The following is a 14,337-nucleotide window of genomic DNA, read 5'->3' as shown; positions in this document are numbered from 1 at the left end:
TCTGGAATTATAACAACACTCTTTTGGATAAGAGATACATCTTGGATAAAAAGTGTTTGGTTGGAAGATAGACCTTGGATAAATGATGAGGCGGTCCTTTGGAGGCTGGAAATGGCCTGTTTCCCAAATTCTGGTGGGCTCAGTAGGCTTGTTTTCTTGTTTACCGTCCTCCCTAGGCTCCAAAGACTTCCCTGCCACCCTCCTCAATTTCCCCCCCCCAGGCTCAATTCCCCCCCCCCCCAGGAAGCCAAAAACACCCTCCCAGAGCCTCTGTGTGAGCCAAAAATCAGCTGGCCGGCACACACATGTACATTGGAGCTGAGCTAGGGCAACCACTCATGTGCTAGCAGATATGGCTCTGCGTGCCACCTCTGGCACCCATGCCATAGGTTCACCATCACTGCCTTAGACTATCTATAGTTAACCTCAGTGATGGGCTACCAAAATTTTTACTATCACACTGTGGGCATGGCTTATGCATTTTGTTTCAACATCTTTCAGTGCAAATTGGGTGTTCTGGTGTGGAGCTCCAAATTTTGCTACCGGAACTGCGTTCCTGACCGTTCCTGTAGGAGCCCATCACTGGTTGACTTCTCCCCACTTCTACCTACCTTCTGCCTACCGTCCCTGTCCTATTGTCCTCTCTTATCATTACTTTTTACTTATGTTTATACAAACTACAACTATCCTATACATGTTTGAAAAATGAATGAATGAATGAATGAATGAATGAATGAACCTCCCTTCTCCAGATTCTTTCTCCTACTGAGAGACCGGAGAACTAAAGAATTCATCGCAATGCTGGAAAGTGCACTGTTTGGCTCTTCAAACATCATTGTTGGCAGAGACAACAAGACGGACATCTGCTTGTCTTCCGTAATTCAGGTTCTCTAGGACAGGGATAGGCAAAGTTGGCTCTTCTATGATTTGTGGATTTCAACTCACAGAATTCCTGAGCCTATCGATGCTAGCTCAGGAATTCTGGGAGTTGAAGTCCACATGTCATAGAAGAGCCACCTTTGCCTACCCCTTGCTTAGACTATCTACAGTCGACTTCTCCCCACTTCTAAGAGGTCTGTAAGGAGTAAGCGTTAAGTGCACCACTGTGCATACCGTCCCTGTCCTGTTGTCCTCTTTTATCATTACTTTTTACTTATGTTTATACAAATTACAACTATCTTATACATGTCTGAAAAAGGAATGAAGGAAGGAATGAAGGAACAAACATCCCTTCTCCAGATTCTTTCTCCTACTGAGAGAGTGGAGGACTAAAGAATTCATCACAACGGTGGAAAGCGCCCTGTTCGGCTCTCCAAACATCATTATTGGCGGAGACGACAAGACGGTCTTCTGCTTTTCTTCCGTAATTCAGGTTCTCTAGGACAGTGTTTCCCAACCTTGGCAACTTGAAGATATCTGGACTTCAACTCCCAGAATTCCCCAGCCAGCTAGCGCTGGCTGGGGAATTCTGGGAGTTGAAGTCCAAATATCTTCAAGTTGCCAAGGTTGGGAAACACTGCTCTAGGACAGGGGTAGGCAAAGTTGGCTCTTCTGATTTGTGGACTTCAACTCCCAGAATTCCTGAGCCTATCAATGCTAGCTCAGGAATTCTGGGAGTTGAAGTCCACGTCATGAAAGAGCCAACTTTGCCTACCCCTGCAAAACTCAGGCAAAGCATCAACTGAAAGCGTTCGAAGAAAACCCGCCTCGCCTCTAACATAAAGCAAAACCCTTCTCCACGCCTTCTTCTTCACTTCGCAAGCTGCTATTCCAGAAAGTGGCTGGTAAAGGCGGAAGGGGGGGGGAAGCAAATCAAATATTTATTTTCTCTCCGAAAATGAGCGGATCGCGGGCGAGCAGTCGGCCAGATATCACGAGGATTAAAGAAAAAAAAGTCGCGAGTGGTTCGAGTTGGACCAGGGACCGAATCTCGCTTGCGAGCTGATGGCTTTTCTGCTACCCCCCCTGTTTTCGCCCCAGTTGGTTCGCCCCAACCAGCCTTCCTTTCACTGGATGGCGAAGTGGGACGTGGTCCTTTTTCTCCGCCCTGCAGACAGAACGAGGAAGGGGGGAAATCAGGGAACTGGAGAGAGGCGATTTGGGCGCAACGCTTTGAAGATCCAGAAGCCTGCGAGCCACGCGAGGTAAGGGAAGAGGAGACAGAGAGGTGGAGGTAGAACGGGCTTGTTGAAGGTTTAAAGCATGAAGGGGGGAAAAAACCATGTGCCTGCGCATAAGTGCACCAGCGTGCCTTCCATCCCCTATCCTAATGTTTCTTTTTATTATTTTACTAGTATCATATATGTGAATTATTATTATATCTAGAATAGAATCCTTTATTGGCCAAGTGTGATTGGACACACAAAGAATTTGTCTTTGGTGCCTATGATCTCAGTGTACATAAAAGAAAAAGTTACATTTGTCAAGAATCATGTGGTACAACGCTTAATGATGGTCATAGGGGTCAAATAAGCAATGAAGAAACAAATCCAATGTTTCTTCTTCTTTTTTATTTGTTACTAATATCATGTATATGAATATTATTATATCTTTAGCTACCTCCAATATGTACTTGACAAAACAAATAAATAAAATAAAATAAATGTGTTCAAAGGGCACTAACTCTGCTAGTTCTCCTCTGATGGTGGCAGCAGCAGCATTTACCTATGCCAGAGGTCCCCAAACTTGGTCACTTTTAAGACTTTAAGAACAGCTGGCTGGAGAATTCTGGAAGTCCACAAGTCTTAAAGTTGCCAAGTTTCAAGACCTGTGGGTTATGTTCTACTCTCTAGCCAACTCTGGAAACCTTTGGGCATCGGGTTATAATTCTCAAACACTTCCTGATAGGGATGAGGTCTAACACTCTTCTCTATATAGATTGTCACGTGTAATATATATGAGAGCCGGGGTGGTGCACTGGTTAGAGTGCAGCACCGCAGGCTACATAAGCTAAATGTTAGCTGTAGTTCAAGTTCAGATCTTACCATGGCTCAAGGTTGACTCAGCGATCTAGATGGGTAAAATGAGGACCCAGATTGTTGGAGGCAATATGCTGATTCTATAATAATAATAATAATTAATAATAATAATTTATTAGATTTGTATGCCGCCCCTCTCCTAAGACTCGGGACGGCTCACAACAATAATAAAAAGCAATATTACATGGAACAAATCTAATATTAAAAGAGAAAAAAAACATATAAAACCCCATCATTTAAAACCATACAACACACACATACCAAACATAAAAGCCTGGGAGAGGTGTCTCAGTTCCCCCATGCCTGGCGATATAGGTGGGTCTTGAGTAATTTGTGAAAGACGAGGGTAGGGGCTGTTCTAATCTCCGGGGGGGAGTTGATTCCAGAGGGCCAGGGCCACCACAGAGAAGGCTCTTCCCCAGGGGCCTGCCAAACGACATTGTTTAGTTGACGGGACCCGGAGAAGGCCAACTCTGTGGGACCTTATCGGCCGCTGGGATTCGTGCAATAGAAGGCGGTTCCGGAGGTATTCTGGTCCAATGCCATTGAAACCGCTTAGAGAGGGCTGTAAAAGCACTGTGGAGCAATATATAATTCTAAATACTTTGTGTGTGTGTGTGTGTGTGTGTGTGTGAGTGTGATTTTGAGTTGAGCCTGTAGCCTAGAGACTAAGGCCATTGCCTTACAAGGCAGAGCCTCAGGTTCAAATCGCAGTAAGAGTATGGATACCTGATGAAGGCAAATAAGCCCAAAATAGATCTATATTAGTCTCTCTTCCTTTTCATTATCAGTAAAAATATGTTACACTTATACACACACACACAAACACATAACGTATGTAGACTGTTGTGAGTTTGGTTTTTTTTCCCTGTGTAATATTTTGAGTGTCTTTGCGACGTTTCGGAGAAATCACGTTCGCCATCATCAGGTCGAAGTTATTGGCTTCGTGCTGCTTTGAGTATGGTTTGTTACATGGGACTATGGTTATATTACCTGGGGAAAAACCCAAACTCACAACAATCTACATACATATATACCCATGAAAACCTACGAAAACAAATACATACAAAGACACACACACATACATTCCCTTTATAGGTTGGCTGAGAAGGATTTACCAGATTGGGTTGGCTCAGAAAAAACACACTTTTTTGGAGAAGGAAATAAAGTGTTTCTTATACTCTAGTTCAGAGGTCCCCAACCGCCGGTCCGCGGACCGGGACCGGGCCGTTGGGGCTTTTCAGCCGGTCCGCGGCGCCAGGGCCCCCTCGGCCTTTCCGCACCACCAGCGGCGCTCCCCCCGCCAGCCAGCCAAGCCCCGCGCCCGCCGGAACCGGCTCCTCGCTCTCCCCCCGCCGCCCGCCGCGTTTGCAGGAGGTGGGGAGGATTGGGCGGCCCGCCAAGGCCAGGAGGGACGCCGCTGCCCCCCCTTCCCTCTCTCCGCCCGCCGCTGCGCCTCCTTGACGCCGAGAGGAAATGCCGGCAAAGGCTTTCCTCAGCGGAGGCCGGCGAAGGTGATATTGAATGTCGGGGGAGAACGGGCGGTTGCGCGCGCTCCCTATCTCCCTGCTAGCCCACTCGGAATATTCAAAATAAGAAAAACCTTTGCCGGCAAAGGCTTTTCTTATTTTGAATATTCCGAGTGGGCTAGCAGGGGGATAGGGAGCGCGTGCAACCGCCCGTTCTCCCCCGACATTCAATATCACCTTCGCCGGCCCCGCCTCTCCTGCAAACCCCCTTGCTGAGAGCCCGGGGCGAAAGTGCTCTCGCAAAGGTGAGGCGGGCAGGGGCGTGCGCGCGTCATCGCTGAGAAGAACGGAGAGAGAACGAGAGTGAGTGAGAGCAACAGACAGCAAGATAGAGAGAAAGTGAGAAAGAGAGAGTGAGAAAGGGGGGGAGAGAAAGAGATAGCAAGAGAGAGAACAAGAGAGAGAAAGAGCGTGAGAAAGAAAACAAGAAAGAGTGAGAGAGAGAGAAAGCAAAAGAGACAGAAAGAAAACAAGAGAGAGAAAGTGAGAAGAAGAGAGAGAAAGAGGGGGAGAGAGAGAGAAAGAGAGAGGGGGGGAGAGAGAGAAAGAGAGGGAGAGTGAGAAAGAGAGAGGGAGAGGGGGGAGAGATAGCAAGAGAGGGAGAGAGGGAAAGGGGGAGAGAGGGGGGAGAGAAAGAGAGAGGGAGAGAGAGAGGAGATAAAGGAAGAGGAGAGAGAGAAAGGAAGAGAAAGAAAGAAAGAGGGATAGAAAGAGAGAGAGAGTGAGAGATGCTCAGCGAGCCTTTCTTTGAAGTTGCCTTTCTTTCTTTCTCTTTCTTGCTTTCTTTCTTGCTCTTTTTCTTTCTCTCTTTTACCTTCCCTTCCTCTATTTCTTCTTTTCTTTCTCCTTCCTACCTTCTTCCCTTACTCTCCCCTTTCATAAGTTTCCTTGCTTCCTTCCTCTGTTCCTGTCCCTTCCCCCTTTCTTTCTTTCTTTCTTTCCTTCCTTTCCTCCCTCCATTTCTTGCTTTCCTTTTCCTTCCTCCCTTCTTTCCTCCCTCATTCCCTTCTTTCACTCCTTCCTCTCTTACTCTCCCCTTTCACACCTTTCCTTGCTTCCTTTGCACCCTTCTTTTGTTCCTGTCCCTTCCCTCTTTCCTTCCTTCCTTCCCACCCTCCGTCCATTCATTCACCCATTCCTCTCTTGATCGCCCCTTTTACGGCGCCGCTGACAGCTAGCCCCCCCCCCCCCCCACCGGGCCATGGAAAACTGGTCTAGCTTAAAGCCGGTCCCTGGTGCAAAAAAGGTTGGGGACCTCTGCTCTAGTTGGGTGCTTGGTGCAGTATTTCTACTGTCTTCAATTAGGGAATTGGAGGCTTAGGTGTTTTTGTGGATGGAGAACTCTTGGGAGAAGAGAGATGGAATAACCCCCCTCCCTTTTTTACCCCCTGTTCCTGTAAAATAAACTGTCTAATTTGAAGTAGCAAAACTCATTGATACGAATAAATCTGCTCTGAACAAAATGGGAATGTTTGAATATTTGCACAGCGTCTTTCTGCTTAGCTTTAACAAAGAGACTCCAGTTCTGTAAAACTGCAGATGTGATAAAAAGAAAACCATTTTTTCCCCTAGGCAGATTCTCGTCCACGAGTTGCTCAAGCAACAGATATTAAAAACAAACCAGCTTCTTTTTAAACTAAAAGAAATTACAAAAAAAAAGATAATTAGAAGAAGTAGGCTATCCTTTTTTTCTCCCTGTGCATGGGATGAGAATTATTGTTATTTCCTTATTTCTACCTATGAAGTACGAACTCCATATTTTCATATCAGGGTTCAAGGAAGATTGTGTTAAAAAGCAATTTACACGCAACATAATCCTCTAAATAAAAAGCATTTAATCATGACAAAATAAAAATGATAGTATGAAGTACATTTTTTTTTAAAAGAATAGATTAAAAGGAAGATAAATAACAAATGTGGTATCAATGCTGAGAAAGCCCAGCCTACTCAGCTTCTGTTATAGAAGTTATGATTTCGATGATAATGGAGAATGGCTATTCTATTAGAGTTCATTTTTATTATACACAGAAATAAGTAGGGTTTTTTTTATTGAAGAAATTATTATGGTGATACTTTACTTTCACTAATTAAACTGTGTTGTTATAACAATTCTAATTTTATCCGTGTGTGTGTGTGCCCAGAACTTTGTTTACATAATCCTGTTGATGCTTGGATTTATAAATGGATTTATATTTTGATGGCATAATAGTGTAGAAGTATTAACTTGTTAGCATTGTTTAATCATTATGTTCTTTGAACTGTAATAAATTATATCCATTTACTATTTATTTGATAGATCTTTATAGCAATAGCAGTTAGGCTTATTTATGTATTTATTTATTTATTAGATTTGTATGCCGCCCCTCTCCGTAGACTCGGGGCGGCTCACAGCAACAATAAAACAATGTAGGACAAATCTAATAATTTAAAAACACTAAAAACCCCATTATTAAAAGCAAATATACACACAAACATACCATGCATAAACTGTATAGGCCCAGTGGGGATGTCTCAATTCCCCCATGCCTGACGGCAGAGGTGGGTTTTAAGGAGTTTACGAAAGGCAAGGAGGGTGGGGGCAGTTCTAATCTCCGGGGGGAGCTGGTTCCAGAGGGTTGGGGCCGCCACAGAGAAGGCTCTTCCCCTGTGTCCCGCCAAACGACATTGTTTAGTCGGCGGGACCCGGAGAAGGCCAACTCTGTGGGACTTAGTGTTTCACAGTGGCTTATAGCCCGGTTTGTAGAGTCAGCATATTACCCCCCATATTTGGGGTCCTCATTTTTCCAACCTCGGAAGGATGGAAGGTTGAATCAACTTTGAGACAGTCAGGATCAAATTCTTGATAGTCAACAGAATTAGTCAGCAGTATTGAATTCTAACCATCACAGCATTCTGAGCTTTCCCCCACAACTATTACTATGTGAAATTGGGTTGAGCAAGAATGACTGGGCAAAGTCTACACACACAAACGCACACACACACACACACACTCTCTTCATAGTTTGGTAGGCATCTTAAGGGAGCAAGGGGACTTAGAAGCTAACCATCAATGGTTTTCTATAATATCTTCCCTGAATGCCTGTGTAGCTTATATCACTTATGAGATAGCACCAATGGAGGCGAAGCTTTTTTCAGCATAGATGAAGATTTGGCAAGAGATTCCCATTTTCCAGCAATTTTTTTTCCTTTTACCAACAAAACAATATTGTATTGATTATTGCAAGAACATTGCAATTATTGCAAGAACCACACGAATCCCAGCGGCCGATAAGGTCCCACAGAGTTGGCCTTCTCTGGGTCCCGTCGACCAAACAATCTTCTTTGGCGGGCCCCAGGGGAAGAGCCTTCTCTGTGGTGGCCCCGGCCCTATGGAATCAACTCCCCCCGGAGATTAGAACGGCCCCAACCCTCCTTGTCTTTCGCAAGTTACTTCGGAGAGGGGCAGCATACAAATCTAATAAATAAATAAATAAATAAGACCCACCTATATCGCCAGGCATGGGGGAACTAAGACATCTCCCCCAGGCTTATTATATTTCACGTTTGGTGTGTATGTGCTGTATGGTTTTTAATTGTTGGGGGTTTTATATATTTTATTATTAGATTTCTCCCATTGTTATACTGTTTTTTATTACTGTTGTGAGCCACCCCGAGTCTTCGGAGAGGGGCAGCATACAAATCTAATAAATAATAATAATAATAATAATAATAATAATAATAATAATAATAATAATAATAATAAATCCAGCATAGTGATCTCATTTGCTGTGTTGTACTGACATAATAATAATAATAATAACAACAACAACAACAACAACAACATTACATCTTAACTTAGTCACAGAATTGGCTGAACTTGCTGTTTCGCTTAGGTGTAACCACCTGTTATAATGTTCTTTTCTCTTGTGAGGATGATCCTAATTTGCTGTATTGTCTTACGTCACTTCAGTGCCAGTGAAAATCCCAGGTGACATCTAAACCCAAGCAGCCTGTGAGTGCCATGACTCAGCAGTTTCTCTACCGGGCATTGGTGACTGCTAAATGGGTGTCCGAAGTGATCAAGTCTCCTCAAACTGGATCATCTGTGAAGCTCTTGGATGCCTCTTGGTACCTCCCCAAAATGAAACGTAACCCCCAGAGGGAATTTGAAGACCGCCATGTTCCAGGAGCCGCTTTCTTCGACATTGATCAGTGCAGTGACCGCACATCACCTTATGATCACATGCTTCCCAGTGCCGCGGATTTTGCAGAGTACGTGGGCAAACTAGGAGTGAGCAATGATTGTCATGTTGTGGTGTACGATGCAAGTGACCAGGGCTCGTTCTCAGCTCCCCGAGTCTGGTGGATGTTCCGAGCTTTTGGCCACGATGCCGTTTCCCTTCTAAATGGCGGGCTGAAGAATTGGATGAAAGAGGGGTATCCTGTCAACTCTGGGAAGAGTCACCCTGCGTCCGCTGAATTTCACGCTACTTTGGATAAGTCAATGGTGAAGAGCTATGAGCAGGTGAAGGAGAACATTGACTCCCGCCAGTTCCAGGTAGTAGATGCACGATCTGCTGGAAGGTATGCTGGGACGGACCCAGAGCCTCGAGAAGGTAACGGTTTCTTTTAAGTTTGGAGAGTAAATGTGGTGTAATGTAGTCTAGAACAGTGATTTTCAACCTTTTTTGAACCGTGTTCTGTCGGGATCTCTGGTAGACTCCTCCCAAAAATTCACAGGTACAAATTTCAGACACACACACGTTTGAAAATTCAAAACAATGTTCTTTATAATGAAAATTCACTTAAACTAAGTCCTCTTTTGGTATAGCAAACAGCACTGGTCACCAAACAAACTGGTAATTTGTACAAGTCCCTTATCAGTTCTGTGATACTTAGCTTGCAGCTGTGAGGCAATTCACAGTCCTTCTTCTTTCACAAAGTGAAACACACTTTGCTCTGGTTTAGTTTCAAAGCGAGGAAAAATCAGCACACAAAAGGTCAAAGTCAGTAAAGCAGTCACGAAACACAACGATCAGATAATCCTCCACAATGGCCAAACCCACAGGCTGCTATTTATAGCAGCCTCACTAATTACAACAGCCCCACCCAAACACAAGTGGCCATATTTTCTTTGATAATAATCTCTCAGTTGTTGTTGCCTATGAATCGCTCTCCACATGCTTGGCTGTATCATTAACTCTTGTTCTGAATCCAAGGAGGAGCTAGATAATTGATCTCCTTCTGAGCTGTCTGCCACACTCTCCTGCTCCCTGTCACTCATGTCTTCTTGGTCAGAGGAGCCTTCATCATCAGATTCCACCAGGGGCAAAACAGGCCTGCAGCATGTGGATGTCTCCCCCACATCCATAGTCCTTGGGGCAGGAGCTGGGCCAGAGCTGACCACAACAAGCCGCGACACATTTTTTACATTTGCAAAATCCTGGGGCACACCACCAACCAAAATGACACCAAATGACACTCTAACACAGTACATATTATACATATAGTTAATAATATAGTGATGGTAACATTTACCTCCAGTCCTGACCAGGATTAGAAATGGGGACCATGGGGAGGAGTAGCAGGTTCAACTACTCGCCGTGGCCACACAATGACAAGTGTGTGGCAGCCCGAGTGGGGACCTTCCTGGGTGTGGATGAGATGTGGCCTGCTATTGGTTCATCGCTAATGGTCAGGATGAATCCTAGAAGGTGATTGGTCAGTGAGCATTCCCTGTGCCTCCACTCTTCCTGTCGCTGATAGGTGGAGGGATTGTTAGGGGAATATTTATGTTCGGATGGAGGCGGCGGGCCGAATAAATGGCCTCCGCGGGCCGTATCCGGCACACGGGCTGTAGTTTGGGGACCCATGTTTAACTTCCCCACGGCACACCTGACCATGTCTCATGGCACACTTGTTGAAAAACACTGGTCTAGAATAGAATAGAATAGAATAGAATTTTTATTGGCCAAGTGTGATTGGACACACAAGGAATTTTTCTTGGTGCATATGCTCTCAGCGTACATAAAATAAAATATACATTTGTCAAGAATCATGTGGTACAACACTTAATGATTGTCATAGGGGTCAGATAAGCAATGAAGAAGCAATATTAATAAAAATCTTAGGATATAAGCAACAAGTTACAGTCATACAGTCAACATGGGAGGAAATGGGTGAAAGGAATGATGAGGAAACTAGTAGAATAGAAGTGCAGATTTAGTAGAAAGTCTGACAGTCATAGTTCCCTCTAAACTGAGCAGTGAGCAATCGCTCACTTAAAAATCATCATCAACTCAGAGTTTTCCAAACCTGCCCAGAAGCCGAGAGGGAAAGAGTGAGAGGGAAGGAGAGAGAGAGGAAGAGAGGAAGAGAGAGAAACAGATAGAAAAAAGAGAGGAAGGAAAAGAGAAAGAAAAAGAATGGGAGTAAGGAAGAGAGAAAGAAAATCAAAATCTAGTTTGAAAGTAGCTCAACTATTTAAGTGGCATTTTGATATTGATAGAGTTGCCCTATTATGAGCTCACTGTTATAGACACACAGTACAGTATTTCATTTTGAAATTCTCTGAGGCAAAACAGGGTGGGTTTTTTATTTGTTTGTTCGTTCGTTCGTTTATTTATTTATTATTTCTGTGCCGCCCAGTCTCGAATGGACTGCCGCTCAGACACTATACTTTTCCGCCCCCCCCCCCCCAAAAAAAAAAAAAAAAATTAGAGGGAACACTGCTGACAGTGTTGAGGGAATTATCAGGAGATCAGGAGTCTTCAACCTTGGCAACTCTAGTGGACGTCAACTCCCAGAATTCCTCAGCCAGCAAAGCTAGGTCTAGATTTCCAGAAGGAAGGGTTCCAGAGAGCAAGAGACAGTGAAGTTTAGATAGTTTGGATAGTTTGAAGAGGTAGAGACTCAATTCCTCCCTTGAAGTTCTCAGAGTATAGCTTTATTGGTGCAAATACACTGCTAAAATAAAAAAATAAAGGGAACACTCAAAGAACCCATCCTAGATCTGAATGAATGAAATATTCTCATTGAATATTTCGTTCTGTACAAAGTTGAATGTGCTGACAACAAAATGAAATTGATTGTCAATCAGTGCTACTTCCTCACGTGCCCTCAGATATGGCTCCGCGTGCCACCTGCGGTATGCGTGCCCTAAGTTCACCATCACATTTATAGGAGAAGGATGAAGTACAAGGGGACAGGACTGCCACCAATTGTCAAAAACCTTCTCAGTTTGGAGAAGGTATAGAATGGCTTTTCATTTCCTTCCCCAATTGGGAAAGGTATGGATCAAATAAAGTTTCCCCCCCCCTGCACACTAGAGAATTACGAACAGTCAGTCATGAGGAACAGAACATGTTTCTCATGTTCTTCAGCAGATGGGGGGATAAAGTTGGCCTTTTCCGAGTCCTGTTGACTAAACAATGTCGTTGGGGAAGAGCCTTCTCTGTGGCGGCCCCGACCCTCTGGAATCAACTCCCCCCAGAGACTAGGACTGCCCTCACCCTCCTTGTCTTTGCTTAAGACCCACCTCTATCGCCAGGAATGGGGGAATTGAGATACCCCCTCCAGGCTTATATAGTTTATGTATGGTATGCTTGTGTTGTATGGTTTTAATGATGGGTTTTAAATGTTTTTTAAATATTAGATTTGTTATATTGTTACTATTGTTGTTGTGAGCTGCCCTGAATCTGCGGAGAGGGGCGGCATACAAATCTAATATATTATTATTATTATTATTATTATTATTATTATTATTATTATTACTATTACTATTATTATTATTACTACTATGTCAGTACAACACAGCAAACGAGATCACTATGCTGGATTTCGTATTTCATCACCAGTCGGGTGCTTCCCAAGCACCTAGGACTGCGTGATGTAGCGGTGAATTATGTTTGCCGATCCCAGTAAAGCGGCCTTTTGCAATTGACAGATGGAGATTTTGTCAATTCCGATGGTTTTCAAATGTCCGCTGAGATCCTTTGGTACTGCGCCCAGCGTGCCAAGTACCACTGGGACCACTTTCACGGGCTTATGCCAGAGTCGTTGCAGCTGGATTTTTAGGTCTTCGTATTTCACTAATTTCTCTAGCTGCTTTTCCTCAATTCTGCTGTCTCCTGGGATTGCGATGTCGATGATCCATACTTTCTTTTTCTCCACGATCACAATGTCTGGTGTGTTATGCTTCAGAATTCGGTCAGTCTGAAGTCGGAAGTCCCACAGTAGTTTTGCTTGCTCATTTTCGACCACTTTTTCGGACTTATGATCCCACCAGTTCTTTGCCACTGGTAAATGGTAGTTCCGGCACAAGTTCCAGTGGATCATCTATGCCACAGCATCATGTCTATTATTATTATTATTATTATTATTATTATTATTATTATTATTACAGTGTTCCCTCGATTTTCGCGGGTTCGAACTTCACAAAACGCCTATACCACGGTTTCTCAAAAATATTAATTAAAAAATGCTTTGCGGTTTTCCCCCCTATACCACGGTTTTTCCCGCCCAATGACGTCATATGTCATTGCCAAACTTTCGTCTGCTTTAAAAAACATTTTTTAAAATAAACTTTAATAAATAAACATGGTGAGTAATAATCTAAATGGTTGCTAAGGGAATGGGAAATTGTAATTTAGGGGTTTAAAGTGTTAAGGGAAGGCTTGGGATATTGTTCATAGCCAAAAATATTGTATTTACTTCCGCATCTCTACTTCGCGGAAATTCAACTTTCGCGGGTGGTCTCGGAACGCATCCCCCGCGAAAATCGAGGGAACACTGTATTATTATTATTATTATTATTATTATTATTATTATTATTATTATTATTATTATTATCATCAGTTAATCTCACCTTATATTCTGGCTTACTGGGGCAAATGGGAAGTGGGGGGATTCATCCTTTACTATGTATAAACCAGTATTTTTCAAATGGATGTGTTTCAGATATCTGGACTTCAGCTCCCAGAATTTCACAGCAATTATGCCTACTTAGAAACTTAGTGCGATGTATAGCATTTCAAGGTTTACTACATAAAGAATGCATATGTGTGTGCGTGCACGTTATTTCTAAATTGTGCTTCTCATTTTGCAATTTTGTCAAATAAATTTTAATAGAATTTCTTTTTTTCTTTTTTCAAACTTTCTCCAGGAATCGAACCTGGTCACATCCCTGGCTCTGTGAATTTTCCTTTCACAGAATTCCTCACTGAAGCAGGCTTGGAGAAAAGCCCAGAAACTATCCAAAGCTTGTTTCAGGAGAAGAAAGTAGACCTCTCCAAACCTCTTGTGGCTTCTTGTGGCTCAGGAGTCACCGCTTGCCACGTGGCATTGGGAGCCTATCTGTGTGGGAAGCCAGATGTGGCCATTTACGACGGGGCTTGGGTAGAGTGGTTCATGCGTGCGCAGCCTGAAGACATCATCTCAGAGAGGATGGGGAAGAGCCTCTGAAGCATTGCCTTCTGCTAAGACAGACCCACTAGAGAAGGAGACATTCATCCAAGATGTTCTACCGGTTGAGTGAAATGTTTTGATAATGAATTGGGAGATTTGCTCGTGTCCGTTGCCATGTATAGACACTGCCCATTTTTCATAGCAAAGAAAACATTAATTACGGGAAGATCAAATTAACGGTCCAAGTAGAACACAAAAACTCTGGAGATTTGCAACCACAAAAAAGGAGTTTGCTTTTTAAGGGGATTAATTTTGCACTGTAACTATGGCAAATTGTGTCCTGCTTCCGGCTATTTAGTATTAATTGTCCCTCCAATGAGTCCTGTAATTTGGTGTCTATTCATTTTCGTGAAAATGCCATAGTACAAACATTTTTTAAATCAAAA

General features: G+C 43.5%; 1 protein-coding gene across 1 annotated transcript; it reads left to right on the top strand.

The window, feature by feature from the left end:
* Positions 1-2,008: 2,008 nt before the first annotated feature.
* Positions 2,009-14,337, top strand: MPST (mercaptopyruvate sulfurtransferase). The gene is made up of 3 exons (XM_070756185.1): positions 2,009-2,144; positions 8,457-9,102; positions 13,650-14,337. Exons 2-3 carry the CDS (start codon positions 8,508-8,510, stop codon positions 13,946-13,948), a joined length of 894 nt encoding a protein of 297 aa, XP_070612286.1. The 5' UTR covers positions 2,009-2,144; positions 8,457-8,507; the 3' UTR covers positions 13,949-14,337.

The sequence above is a fragment of the Erythrolamprus reginae genome, chromosome 6, assembly GCF_031021105.1.
Source record: "Erythrolamprus reginae isolate rEryReg1 chromosome 6, rEryReg1.hap1, whole genome shotgun sequence".
Classification (NCBI taxonomy): Eukaryota; Metazoa; Chordata; class Lepidosauria; order Squamata; family Dipsadidae; genus Erythrolamprus; species Erythrolamprus reginae.
The sequence above is the reverse complement of the archived record's forward strand: the minus strand, read 5'-3'. Positions and strand labels throughout refer to the sequence as shown.

Excerpts from the sequence above, each read along its gene's own strand:
- MPST (XM_070756185.1), top strand. The coding sequence starts at position 8,508 with ATGACTCAGCAGTTTCTCTACCGGGCATTGGTGACTGCTAAATGGGTG. Across the intron at positions 9,103-13,649 it reads GGACCCAGAGCCTCGAGAAG|GAATCGAACCTGGTCACATC; the intron begins GTAACGGTTTCT and ends AACTTTCTCCAG.